Source organism: Anser cygnoides, chromosome 12, assembly GCF_040182565.1.
Source record: "Anser cygnoides isolate HZ-2024a breed goose chromosome 12, Taihu_goose_T2T_genome, whole genome shotgun sequence".
Lineage (NCBI taxonomy): Eukaryota > Metazoa > Chordata > Aves > Anseriformes > Anatidae > Anser > Anser cygnoides.
The window spans coordinates 19,055,829-19,070,798 of record NC_089884.1 but is presented as its reverse complement, the minus strand read 5'-3'; the positions used below and the strand labels follow the sequence as shown (position 1 = coordinate 19,070,798).

The following is a 14,970-nucleotide window of genomic DNA, read 5'->3' as shown; positions in this document are numbered from 1 at the left end:
GGTTAGCAGTGCATAAATATGATAGCTCACTCATGCAACAATTCTGAAGCTTTTAGTACTGCTGTCCAAGACGCTCCTTTTGTAAATGAGGTCTTCGGCAACCACATTTAGATTTCTTAGTCATTTTATCCATCAACTTAAAGTAGTAATATTTAAATAAATACATTCTTTATTCCACCTTTCATATCTGCTTTCATGAAAAGAAAGCAAGTAATGACTGCTACAGACATCATTCATAATAGTTTATTTCTTGTGATCTCACATAAAAGTCATTCTCATCACTGCCTTCTGAAAAAAGAGCATCACCTCCTCACCGAAGTCATTTCTAGAAGGGCCAAACAACTGCAGTACAAGCTGACAATAACAGGACATGCATAAGCAACATCTCTTTCCAAGTGATGAGTACCCAGAGAAATTCCACACTTATAACAAGCTGGGAACATTTTTCTTGTTGGTCACGAGGATCCAGTGCGCCAGTTCAGGGGCAGGAGGGAAAGAAGTACGAAGTACTAAACCATCTACTTCCAACTCCCAAGGAGACTTCAACTACACATTTTTTTCCTGTAGCTCTTTTTGTTCTTTCAACTGGAAGATAAAATAGTAGTATGAACATTGATGCCACCTTATGCTGCTCATATTGACCTGAGAACCATAAATATTTTTTTCACAGCCACAGGCAATACAGGACCTGGACTGCAGCATGTCAGTTCCACATATTGGCTGCTCTAGAATTTTCTCAAGCTAAAGGGAGACGTATATTTCTGGTAGGATGGAAACAAGCAGCGGGTAATCAAGCATCTGGAGATGTGTAGCGTATGTTAGGAAGGGAGTTGAAGAATAATAGATGGAAGTTTCTTGTTAAAACAAAAAGAATGCATGCCCCCAGGCTTCAGTAAAGAACAAGACATCTGAATTCCTATTGTCCTTAAGTAACCACTGCAGCCATCTCTGCAGACATCTTCATGGCATTAATATCATGCTATTATTCAGGTATTTCCTCTTCCGAGTACTTAGTCTAAAACTTCTAGTTGTAGGTTTGGTCACCTGCACTTTCATGTATAGGTCACATAAGGAAAATGAAATTCCCTAAAACCAGCTTAATTGTGTAAGGCCTCCAAGAAATGTTTAGTTGGCATCATTCAGTTTATTCCGTGTTGTACTGAGAGAATTCTGCTAATAAAAGACAAAGTTGCCTTCATGGCATGAAAAAAAATAACCTTATTTCAGCTTATAAATGATTCATTATTTGAAAGAAAAAAGGTGCCCTGTATGCAGAAAGATCAAGCAAGAAACCAGAATAACTCTCATACAAAATTATTTTAATAGTTAGGGTACCGTCACTTCAGTAAACAATTGTGTAGAAATCTGGAAGCATTTTTTGTTATAGAAAATGTATTATGAAAAAGGTCCTTTCAGGCTGGGAAGGGAGTGCTGGATTGCAAACCACGTTATGCAAGCTTGCTTCTCTAGAAGCCAAAAACCCTGCCCCATCAATTGCATAACCAGCTCCAAGGGAGAGCTGAGCCCTGTTCCTTAATGAAGGAGCCCCGATGGAAATTCAGCAAGCTACCAGCCTTCCCCAGGCAATAAACAAGGCATTTACTGTCACTTGGTATTTACTGGAGCCAATTGTGTACAGTTTGATTCCCGCCCCCCCCCCCCCCCCCCCCTTCTCATTTCACAGTGTAAACAAAGAAACAACTTACAAAAAAATGACACTAGGCAGACTGTCTCCTGTTGACACCATCCTGATCTGGGAATCATATTGCCCCTTTGAAATGCTGAAAAAGCCTGTAGGCTGCGGGTACGATTCTGAAAGGAAGTGGGAGAGGCAAAAGCAAAAACAAGATGCTCTGCAATGGAATGCAGTAAAGAAAAACGAACATTTCAACCAAGATTTAAATTCCTCAAGTGTGGGACAAGACCTACTGATCTCATCCTAACAGCTGAAACCAATACATAAACCCCACATATATAGACATAATGTCTATATATAGACGGTAAAAATCATGCTTCACTACAGATCAAGATAACCATTTGGTAACCGTGTTTTTACTGTATTGTACATTCTAGATTGTAGCTCTCAGTCCTGTTACAGGCCATGCCAAACTGTTTTGTTAGGTTTGTACACGTAAAAAGTTTACATAGCAAAGTGTAACTAAAAATAATGGGATAACTTGCATTTTCCACGTACACCTGCACTGAGTCTCAATCAGCATTAGTATTATTCTCCCTCTGATATTAGCACTGCACTACTTAAGCTTTCTGTGTGTATACTGCTCTTGCTTTTACTGTTCTCTGTGAACTGATTTAACATACAGGATGCTGCACTGTTGCTTTCCCATTACAGTAAAAAGGAGAAAAGGAGGATACAAAATCCAACGGAATCTTGACAGTCTGTTGGACAAGTCTGGTGAAGGGATGACACTTCACTTTCCACAGCCAAAAGCACATGAAGAACTACTAAGAATATTGGAATTTATGTGCATCCCTCCCTGACCACCCCACTGCCCCCCCCCCCCCCCCCTTTTTTTTTCCTTTAAATTTCTTCCCTTAGCCTTCCAATCACATCCAGCTTGGAAAGGCTGACTAGAGATTTCACTGAGACGCCGTGCTGAAATTAAGAACGGCAAATGTTGAGATAGACCGGTAAATGTTGTTTAAATGTAGTTTTTCACGCAACATGGCTTTACCCTTGATATAATGGCAGAATTTTTATGGCTAGTATTGTATTTTTCTAAATATTACACTTGTTGATTACTGGTTAGGGTAAAGATTTTATTTATTTTTTATTTTTTACATATATATAACAACATTCAAATTTGCATAGTTTTTTTTATAGCAGCAGTTTACAAACAGTATCTCCTGGAAAAGTCTTGTGTTATTCATATAATACATTGCTTTGTCAATCTTTTTTTCCTGCAAAGCACTCAGCAGAACTGAAAGATCTGTAAAAACTTCAACTGTTTTTCTTTAAAACCACTAGTATCCGAGTTACATTTCCTTCACAGATTTACAGAGAGACTTAAGTATGACAAAAGTACCCACAACTGAAGAAAGCAGCTGCACAGTCACCCAACAGGAAAACACACACCATTTTTTATATTGTGTCACATTTTACTCGAAAAAAAGTGCTACCAACTAAATATCTAGTTCAATATTTCTAAGTCCATATAAGCAATCGACTGCAAAAAGCAAAACAATGTTTCTGTTCATAATATAGAGCCCAGCAATTAAAGATCTGTGCACTAACAGGAAACACTCAAAGAAAGGCCTTTTGATTTTTCAGTTATTAAGATTCCTTAGGTATGATTCATAAGATTAAAATTGATGAAATTCAGAGTCAGCACAAACCCTCATCTCTTTCTTGGATCAGCCTGCACAACTCAAAGGATTGAGCAACATATCCTAGCTGCCTTTAAGATAGATTCAATTACCCTGGCCATGACTCAGGATAGCCTTGATTATAAACAACTAGATAACCAAACACAAAGATAGAAATTATAAGAGATACATTAACAGGAGCATTTTTGCACATGATACACAAGGAGTGAGATAGAACTATCAAGAACTATCAAGTGCCATTAGTGAGCATCTACAACCAAACCAGCTCTGAGCACATAATATTTTCCCCTTCACTATCAATTTTCCTACAAGTGATGTTACAGCATGCATACGGGTGATTCCCTTTGTTCTGTTGCTTTATTAAAGTGACTGCTTTACTCCCCTTTCTTCCCGATTGCTTAGAAATCCAGCATCTTTTTTTTGAGATATTAAACTTCCCCTAGAAGGATGTTTTGGCCATACCTATTTCTGTAGCATCCTAAAAGTTACTTTAAACACTGATGAAATTAAGTAACACACGACTGATCGACCAGAGCTTAGCAAGTGAAGGCCTTTTCAGCCATCACCTTTGCCCTCACATTGTTTTCTAATTAGTTACTGTGTTTGAATCTATGCCGAAACACACACACAGTTAGCTAAGCATCCATTAAAACTTCACGCAGTAAATTAATCAAGTTGAGCAATCCTTTTTCACTCTGTTAAGCCAAATATATATTGCCTTGGCATTATGGAAACGCTTCAAGTAACCAAAGTGAAATACGTGCATTATATATAACTCTGAAATGTTTTCAATTAATGGAAAAGTTTTGGCAGAAAGAACACTTACTTTCCCTCGAAATCAATGGGAAGGAGTCAATTAATGCAGTTTTGAAAATTCCCTTAGGTGTACAGATGAATATTCAGTTACCAAATACAATTGTAGTCAAAATTTTCAGTGAACTAGAGTGGCCTGGATAAATTGCTTATTTATGATTCACTGTAGTAGCTAATGTCATGTAACACACTCTAAATAGAGGCACATCTTCTGAGGCAAAACATATCCAAATGTATTCCTTGTATGATTTTAAACAAGTTAATAGAGATTATATCATCCCATGACGTGAACTACTCATGTTTTTGATCCAAAGTATAAAATTCCCATAAAACAAAAAAGACATTAGGGCAGATATCTGTAGATACAACACAATTGGGCTACTTCATAAATAAGCAACCTGCGACCATTGCTCTTAATCTACAATATTAGTCTCACCCTACTAATTGCCTCCACAAACTCAATTACACCAAATTCAGTTTCCATCTAGGAACTCTCATTAAAACAAAAGAATTTGCAGCTGTATCTACTTACAGATAGATTTGCTTAACAGTTATAATCTCAGTCAATTTCCCAAGATTTAGTACTTTTATTAAAGATATTTAATAATCAGTTTTGCTAATAAAGAAACAGAAATGCAAGTGAGACAAAGTCAATTTTGACATTTCCTACCAGTGAGGTTCCATTATTTTTTGAAAAATATCTTTATCGGTGTAGGTGACAAAAGAATCTCTCACCTAGTCATTTACTTATACACAGATGGGTCTTAATGGCATGATCTCTCTTAATTCTCTGCCTGCAGCATTTTATCTCCCAGAATGCAAAATCCAGACCTTAGGACTACCATCCGAATTATTATGTGAACGACAATTACTTATCATCTACACGTCAGGCTATGTGATTTTCTGGTCATGTTTGGCTTTAGACTCTATGAAAGCACAATATATCATTAACTACATACAACATGTAGGCTAAGTATGAACACAGAAGAATGATAGTAGCTTCTGGAGAAGCAGAACAATAACTCCTTGCATAGCGAACTATTTAAAAAGACATAACTTAATTATAATGGACTGCAAATAATGAAGAAGCCCAAGTTAAAAAGCAAGTCAGAAATCTGCCATGCTTGACTTTGAATAAGAATGAAGTTGTTATATCAAGGAAGCATCTTGCCTCCGTATAAACATCAAGTTTTTTTGTTTTTTTTTTTTTTTTTGGTATGACGTATTTATATATACAATTACAATAAATATCCTAAAACATATGGATCCAACAAATACATGAATATTGCATTCCTTTCTTCCCTATATGCTTTAAGAACGCAACAGTATGCCTGTGAGCCTGCCAAGCAAGTCTTCTGAACTCATTGGTAAAGAATATACATATTGAATAAAGCCTCATAAATTGAGCACCAATTCTCTATTACCATGTTCAAACCAAGTTGCAAGAGGAAACTACTAACAAACAACTCTGTAGTTCCAAAGCTGCAAAATTCAAGTCATTTCATGCTTTCAGTGGACCTCTTTACACTTTGTAACATAACTTACAGAACAAGGCTGGTGTGATTAAGACTAATAATGTGCATAGCAAAATGCATAGTATACCTTTTCCTATAAAACTCAAATGTAGAGAACTATAGTGGTTTAAGATTTAATGGCACTACCAGCAAAGTATGGATACGTCTAAGATATATTTTCTTTAAATCTCCTACGTTACCACCAACAGTAGCACTTGCAGGCACTCTTTTTAATAAAGTAACTCATTATTAAACTGCCAGACCAGACTTTCAGCAGATGGAGTTAATTAACAAATGTAGCATACCAGGCCGGCAAAGAACATCTCAAAAAGAGTTAAAAGCAAAATGGTAATACATGGAACATTGATCAATTCCATACCATTTGGTAATTGTGTTACCATTAAGCAGATCCTGTCTTCCACAGATTTACCTTGGTGACTAAACAAGCATATGATCTGTGAAATTTATACCTACTGTGATTAAAAAAAAAAAAAGCTGTCCGTTGGAAACTTTCATAGGCTATTTCCTGTTGATTTGTTCTACTTAGGTATCTAGCTAGTTTTTGTTGGCAGAATTTGCTGTTGTTGAACAACTGGAATGCTTCAACTTTTACATTGACAGGCAGGTTTTCTGTATGTGTGTGTGATCTCCCTATTTTACATGTCCTGGCTGTTCTGAAAATGACAAATCAGGTTGAAAGGCTGCAGATGAAGATTATTTCCCTTCCATAAAGTATATTCTGGTATTGTTGTGTCTGCAACTGTGCACCAACATATGTACATAGAAACCAACACATACAGCACTCTGTTTTGTTTCTGAACAAAAACATGCCATGCTTCTCAACCTAAGGTTTGTTCCACAACAAACTTGAAGAGATTCAGAAAGAGTTTCAACAGTCACCTTCTCAATCACCTCCAAGCATGCAGTTCTATAGACTAAAATTTTAATGAGAAAGCTCTTAAGTATTTTCAACTTTATCAAAATTTTAGCTTCAACAATTACAACTGTGACCCCCCTTTGGGTTCCCCAGTACAAGCAAGACATCGACAAACTGGCAAGAGACTGCCCAGCAGAGGACTGCCAGGATGGCTGAGGCCTGGAGCACTTGCCCGGTGAGGAGAGGCAGCTGAAAGAAGGCAGGTGCAGCCTGGAGAAAAGTGCAGGGCTTTGGGGAGGCCTAGCAGCAGTCCCCCAGCACCTGCAAGGAGGTTATTGAGGAGCCACAGATAGGCTCCTCACAGCAATATATGGTGCGAGAGTGAGAGAGAAGAGACAAAAAACAATCAAGAGAAGTTCAGACTGGATACAAGGAAAAAGTCTTTCAAGCATGAGGCCAGCTGAACAGTGGAACAGCTTGTCTCAGTTGTTGGAGGTTTTTAAGACCCAGCAGGATTAAGGCCCTGAGCAGCCCGATCATGTAGCTGATCCTGCTTTCAATAAGAGGTTGGACTAGATAACTTCTGAGATTCCTTCCAACCTGAATTAACCTATGATGATACTAATTTTGAAAGCACCACTGGGCCCTGCTTTGTACTAATTGTTGACCAAGTTCAAAAGCAGGGAGAATAAAATAGTTATGACCTTTTACCAGACACACTTAGGCTTCACAAAGAACATAAAGAACTTTGGTACCAATAATGGCAAAATAATGAAAGAAGCACTTCATTTTAAAAACGGAGAAATAATTAACTAGATGCCAACTATGCTACTCTGAAAAGAGGAACTGCATAGACATGACACTGCAATATTCATGGAAACAAGGGTTAACATAACAAAATTCTTGTATTTGTACACAAGCAATTTCCTTTCGCCCATCCTCCCCAAAGGGAGGTTCTGTAAAGTCATCCTGGGGTTTGAGACACAAGCTTGGTGCTTTATTTTTGCTTCAACTACAGTATAATTTACAGTTACTGTGTTTATGGGTAATCTCAAATCCTAACTTGCATACATACAGCTGTAAAGTCTACCAATACAGAAGGATCCCTAAAGCTACACTGTTATATTTACGCAGATACAAGAATATTCATAGACTCCACATAAAGTTTTTTCAGCATATAGTAAGTTAGTTACATTTACCTCCAAAAATATTCTTATCCAAGAATTGTTTTATGCTTATAACTTCATAAGCAGTGAACAACCATAGATCTTTAGAGGGATACCTTGAATCTATAAATGAAATTCTATGCTATTTTTTTAAATTCAAGACCATTTGTTTGCCCTTGAGTATACAAACAGTCCCAATTAATTAAAAAACAAACAAACAACAAAGCAAAACAAAACTTTTTTTTTTTTTTTTTAATTCTTTCAGAATAGAATCTTATTTCAAATACATAATGCAAGTACTTTATGTAAGGGTCAGGCAAGAGGGCTGGGACTGAAATCAGAAACCTAATGAACTGAGATTATAACAAAACATGGTCACAAGGAGTCAAAGGCAGGACAGAAAGAATTAAAAAGTTAGGGGGAGTAGGAACAGAAGATCAAGCTTGTGAGAAATGGCCAGATTAATCTATTTCTAGAACATTAAACTATTTACAAATGCAACTCATACTGCTTGAAACAGAATTACTATAATACTCTGAAAACTGCATACCCAAAATTAAGGGATTTTGTAATCTCCCTGTGTTCACGTCGTCATTATCATAAAATAGCAATAACAGCCTCTTATCTCATCAGTTCATAGCAAAAATAAAGTTTGTAGAGCAGTGGACTCTAATAATGAGAAAAATATGAAATTGCAGAAAAAATAATTGTTCTATCTTCAAAGTAGAGTTTAAACAATGTTTAGTTAAAAAAAGATAAAAGACTGTACAGTACAGTTATAAGAAAAGGAAAATATTTAATAGTGGTATATTAAATCAGCAGCATTCATTTTGTTTAGTGAGTGAAGAGAACCACAGAAACAAAATCTGTAATTAGAGTCTGGGATTTTTACTACTAGAAGGAAAATAAATGAAGTTAAGAAATGTAGATGGCTTGTTTTCAACAGCCCCCACACACAGTTCCAATGACAGACTCGGTCAAGCTGTGATAAATTGGGGGAACTCTGGTAACACTTGACCAAAAAAAAAAAAATGTTGTGTACTATGAATCTTCTAAAAACCGTAAAATGTACATATAATAGTACTAATAAATTAATGATTCTTCAACTTGTTGCACTGGGTTTAGTTTAGCTCAATAAGAAACAGCATAACTTGTGAATGTAACAGCATATTTGAAAAGTCTCTAAAGAAATTATATTTTGATAGGAGTTTTTTCTTTTTTTTTCCTATAAGCAAGACTGAAGAGTGAGTGTGATAAGATACAGAGTAAGATATTCTTCAGATAACTTTAAAGCCTAATGCTTTCTACCTGAGCTTAGCAGAATTTCTTAGCATTGGATCTGCACAGGCACAGGATTTGGGGCTGGGTTCCATCCCACTGCTCAGAAGCCAGGGCTGCAAGCTGCTACTTCTCAGAGGCTTGAGACTTGGCCGAAATGCAGTGAATTTCCACAGAAATAGCAGAACAACTGTACTTGATACAAAAGTCTATTAACCACACCAAAGCTGTTGCTTCCAAACAAGCACTCCTGAGAGCTTTCCCTCAATAATTGCTAATTGATATTGTGACATATTTTTGCTATCTCCATTTTTGGGGGATACTTCACATTCAAATAACTTCATTATGCTGTAGGCAGCACGTGTATGTTTAGGCCCAATCCTGATTGCTTAACTTCAGAAATCCCCTTACAGTTCTATAGCATATTACAATTAAACCAAGTCATTGAAGTGGAAGCTACAGACCTGTCTTGTGGTCACGGCTCATCAAAGTGCAAAGCAAGATCATGTCTTTGTTCAATATCAAGTGATAGAACCATCGATTCCAAATATCAGTCCTGCTCCTTAGCCAAAATATACCATTACTTCTCTCCTCCCCTTCCTATTCCTCACTTCTTCATTAATAAGATGTTATCATTGTAGAGTCATGACTTCTCAAGTACCCTCTATGACCTACCATTTATTCTCCTTAGCTCACTAAGGCTGGTGAGCAAAATGTTAGGAGCTTGCATACATTACTCCTCAAAACAAATAAATAAAAGGAATAAAGTAACTTTGCAATGTTTTCCAAGCTGAATTTTCAGTGATATGAACATACAATTATATGATTATAAAAAAACATGGGCAGATTGGACATATAAAATTTTTTTCACTTCCACTACCCAATTGAAAAGCTTTTTCAAGATTTTCCTTCCCTCTTACTGATTTTTTTTTTAAATTATTGAATACATTTTCATAATTCTGTCTCTAACTTAAGAAATTAAGCTATGTCGTAATGCTTAATAAAATTCAGGCCAAATAGAACTAACATATGGTAATACCAAAACCATCAGCCACTCGAATAACACAATTACTGGCAAAAAGTTCAGTCATTGAGACTATTTTTTCGTAACTAAAAACAAACAAACAAAACAAAAAACACCAACAAACCAACAACCACAAATGTAGACCCATTAAGATCAGCTGAATGAGAGCTGCATGGCTAGGCTGCTGATCTGTGATATCAAAGTCAAATTTTAAAGTATTTATTAGACTTTGTTAGTGAAACTGAGAAGGCCATAAGCTTCCCAAACAGCAATAAACAGCAATTTCACTGTCGTGGATTATTTCCAGAGATTGCCTTTGTGGCCAAGGCTTTTCCTTAGCTTTTGAGCTTTTTTTTTTCCTTCCTTCTTTTTGAGAGAAAGAAAACAGCTCCAGTGAATAGGTTACAATGGCAGATGAGCATCCTGGCTCAAATAATGAAACCTTCTAATGATTCCTAGGTAGACACGTAGGCTTTCCCAGTGAACTCCTAATTTTTTCCTATAGCTAGTGCTGCAGAACCTTTCCAGCTGGTTTATGATGAACACATGCCCCCCCCCCAAGAGCATATGCCCTTCGTTACAGTCCCAGATTAACCCAGTTTGTGTCAACTCAGAACCCACACGTTGCACCTTTGCAGGCTCTGGGAACACCTCGAAGAGCCTCTCTCTCTCTAAACAAACAAACAAAAAACCACCACAAAACAAAAACAACAAAACTCTCCTCTTCCCCCAAATGCAGCTCCCACCAAACAAAAACAAAACAAACAAAAAAAACGAACCAAAGAAAACAAACAAACAACGACACCCCCTAAATAAAACCCAAAACACACAATTTATTTAGAGAACTATTACAGAATTTTATCATGCAGAGAAGGGAAGTTTTAAATTTTTTTTTTTGGCAGGTGCAGTAGAATCAAGGGTAGAAATACTAAAAAGATTTCCTCTATTAAACTAGTTAAACCAAAAAAAAAAAAAAACAAATAAGGTCACTTCCAAATTAAACTCTAACTGTACACCAGTTATGACACTTCCAGAATTTAGAAGGATGCGTCTGCAAGTCTTATCTTCTTTAAATCCAAAACCAATTTTGTTTCATGAAGGAAAGTAGTGGTACACTCAATATCCCATTTGCAAGTGCATTGGCTCTTGCAACGTAATTACCTGGCTCGCTAACCTCACATATCCAAGAATTTTTACATGGTAACTTCATATTAAGCAATTCACAAGAAACAGAAGATATCACAGAACACTTCTGTAATCAGATATGCCGCTACACTATAAATTATTTTTGTGCAATAAAAACCTATACTAATAAATACTGAGGCAGCTGTTAGAGGAGCCCTTATGGTTAAACAGATCATCATCTCTTTATCACTGGTTAAGCACAGGGAAATTCCTCAGGAGACAAACCCTTGTAAGAAGCTTACCTCCCAACTGCCAGGATAGGGAGATTAATGGCACCGTCAGTCACACCAAATCACCATGATTGTTGCTTCACTTTTATGCAAGCCTTCTGTTGCTTGCTAGTTATTTCAAAACCACCATGGCTTATTTTTCTAAGCATAACAATAAAAAGCATACAAAAGTTTCAAAGAAACGTTTACACTTACTACCATACTGAACAGCAGTCACAAAGGAATGGTAGAGGGGGAACTAAAGGCATGGAAACTGACGCGAGCGAAACAAAAGCTCATGAGAGAGACTGGGAGTTTATGACAAGGATCTTTCAGGCCAAGAGAGCTCTGATTTCATATTAACCTAAGACCAAAGCATCAGCACAATTTAACGGGCCAAAGACATTCAGAAAGTCTGTGTGGCATACTTTATACTAGAAATGGTCTTTCTCCTTTGGAGAAGCACCATCCTGTACCAGATTTAAACAAAAACAGATACTTTGAAGTAAGCTGAAGCACCTAAGTCAGCCTCTGCAATGAGATCCCGAACCATTAATGCCTGCAAGTGACAACTATTAGCTCTGACGCTGAGTATCTTAGGATTCCTAAAGAAGCGAGCACATAAGAAAGTTTAGCACCAAACACATGATGGCCCCTTAAAACAATATCTTGGCCTGCACTAACAATTGCGATGAACAATGAGCACTGTAACATTCCCCACACACTTGAAAGTTCAGGCTGCTTGTTCCTACATAGCTTGCAGGTTGTACTGGAACCTGCATCTCGCAAGTTTACCAAGTCCCTGTTTCATTACTGTGAAATTAGTCCTACTTTATTCATCTCTGAGTACAGGAGATCCTGCAATGACCCGTAGCCACATTTGGAGCAGGCACTGTTGCAGTTTACATGGAAGTGCTGCACAGCCACGTAGCTGCAGTTGTGCATTCCTGCGGCATATGACACATCGCTCCAGACAGTGCGAATAGCAGGCAACCTGAAGTATATTTACCTCCCACTGTAAATCCACATCTGACCTTCCTTTATGGAGGCAGCCACATTTTGGTGATGCTATACAAATTCAAAAGATGTGCTTTTCAAAAATATAAGTGCTAAGGTTCTACAGGCACACCATCCAAAGATCCTTAAATATAACTGAAAACACGCAATGCTTATGTACCTATACACTTTCAAAAATTCTGTAGAGCTCCTGTTTCATCTAGACCTTTATTGCCCTGTAAAGCTCCTGAGTGCTTTTTCAAAAAAAGTTGATCTGTTGAAAAAAAAAAAAAGAAGAAAAAAAAAGTTGAAAGTCCTGAAGCACTATCCATTACAAATGGATGAGTTGACAGTAAGAAATTTGTTTATATCTTCATGTCCACAAAATAAGTCTAATGTAAAAAAGAATCAGAAAAAGAAAGCCAATAACAGAAGAGCTGAGCGATAGCTAGCTACCTACTGAAAAGCAGAAAACAAAAGGATAAGAAAATTGATCTCCACTGGTTTCATTTCCTCAAACACACATAATATTTCTTCTTAAAATTATTGAAAAAGTTTATTATATTAACTACCTAGTCACAACAAGGAAAGAAAATGCAGTGTACTTGGAAAGCATTTATAAATCAACAGATAACAGATTTTATAAGATGATGCAGATTATATGTTTTTTTTCTGCAAAATTTTGGAAATATTGCAAAGGTAATGGCCTCATCTTTGCAAACATTATTCTCTCTAAAATATTTGTTTCTATAAGTCAATAATAATATAACATTGGAACAAATATACACAGGCAAAAGTTCATTCAAAGGTGCTAATTTACATCAGGACTGATATGCACATACCTAACTTGGAGAGAAATATTATATCTAGCTACCTCAAAGGGTATTTGGGCACTTGAATATACCAGTGAGAACTATAGTAAGATTTTCAACAATTACTTTTGCTTTTAAATTCATTCTACTATGTTTTACAGTTTTCATGTAGACTTAAACCAACATAATGGAATAGCTGGTTTATCCAACTACCTGCTAGCTTATTTATAAATAACTCATAAATATCTACTTTTTTCACTAAAATATTATGATATACCTTCCTACTTAAGACACAAAAAGATGATTAAATCCAACATGAAAATGGACTTGTGTAGACATAACAAAACATCACATTAAAAAACTGACATTGTGAATTATGAGTTGTTCATATGTTTTTCCATCTCAAAATTCTATGTTTTCATTACTGGTTTGTTCCTCCAACTCATCAATACATCAAAACACAATAAAACACATCATAGGCTTTCAACAAAATAAGTAAACACGTACATAGATAAAACAACAAGAAACTGACAAAAAAAAAAAAAAAAAAAAGAAAAACACAAAACTACTAGTAGAAAATGAGTGGAAAAAAAACCAAACCTTACCTGTATAACATCCATCAAACCCTTCACATGACTGTGTAATCACAGTCATTTTTTTAAATTTTCATTTCAGAATAGAAAGTCTCCCTGAGAGGACCTCTTGCTCTGAACTTGCAGGCCACTTAGCATAGCAAAACCTTAATTCAGGTGGATCTGTTGGGTTTTTCATAATACCAATTACCAATTATTTCAGTATATATTCTGTTTCCCTGTGAGCTAACTTACATTGCCAGTGTATAGCCTTAGGAGTCATGGGGGTGTGGGCTATCACAGGTATTTTCAATATAATCATGGCAGAAAGCTTCAGAGAAAAACCTGGTTGAAGAGTGAACACAGGTAAGATTGCAGCCCACCACAGCACAGGTTGTATTTTCTTCTCCACAACTCTGTTAAGAGATGGTGAAATCCTTTCTGCTCTTTTTCTGTCATAGCAGGAATGTCATCAAAGCAGCTTTGTCCTTTTGCAAGCGCAGGGACTGCAAATCTTCCCCTGATGAGCTGCATAATGATAGGTTCTGATACTGACATTCGGACACTCAAAAGCCAAGAGCTGTGTAAACTATGAACGATAGAGTATGCTTCAGTGGGCCATTTAGAAAAAAATACACTATGTTATGAAGCTTAAGTTTAATCAACATATTTTCAGTTTAAAGGTGTCCTCCTGGTTTTTTTTTTCTGTTCTGCAGGGCCAAAAGTTATTCTAGCACCTAAGCCACATATATAAGCTCTGGTTTAAATTTCTTTGGTTTGGTTTTTAGACAACTATGCCTCATCTTGACTTTCTACCAATATTCACGAGGCATGACAGGTACATGACATTCATATTTTGACACAAATATATATTTTTCTACTGAAAAACTTGATGAATACTGTTTTTAATATTTTTAATATATTTTAATATTTTTTATTATATTTAATATGATTTTTAAATATTTTTAAAATATGTTATAGTATGAGTTACTGCTCTCTGTTAGCAGCCAGCATTTTGGGACAGAACTATATCATTTGATATAAAAGTTGTTCACCATGACAACTTCTTCAACTATGTGATTTCATGTCCTGTAAATGCAAAGTGTGGGAATACAATCTCCATAAAATTAACATGGATTTCCTGGTTGTTATAAGCAACTGCTATACTGTGTGTCTTAT

At 36.3% G+C, this 14,970-nt stretch overlaps 1 protein-coding gene across 1 annotated transcript in view; it reads right to left on the bottom strand.

Annotated features, from left to right (window-relative positions):
- Window positions 1-13,933, bottom strand: part of SIAH1 (siah E3 ubiquitin protein ligase 1) — a 66,788-nt gene extending 52,855 nt beyond the window's left edge. Inside the window, exon 1 of the mRNA XM_013186837.3 lies at window positions 13,825-13,933. Within this exon, the coding sequence (XP_013042291.2) occupies window positions 13,825-13,873 (49 nt within the window). The 5' untranslated portion in view covers window positions 13,874-13,933. The remainder of the gene's footprint in view (window positions 1-13,824) is intronic.
- Between the last annotated feature and the right edge of the window lie 1,037 nt (window positions 13,934-14,970).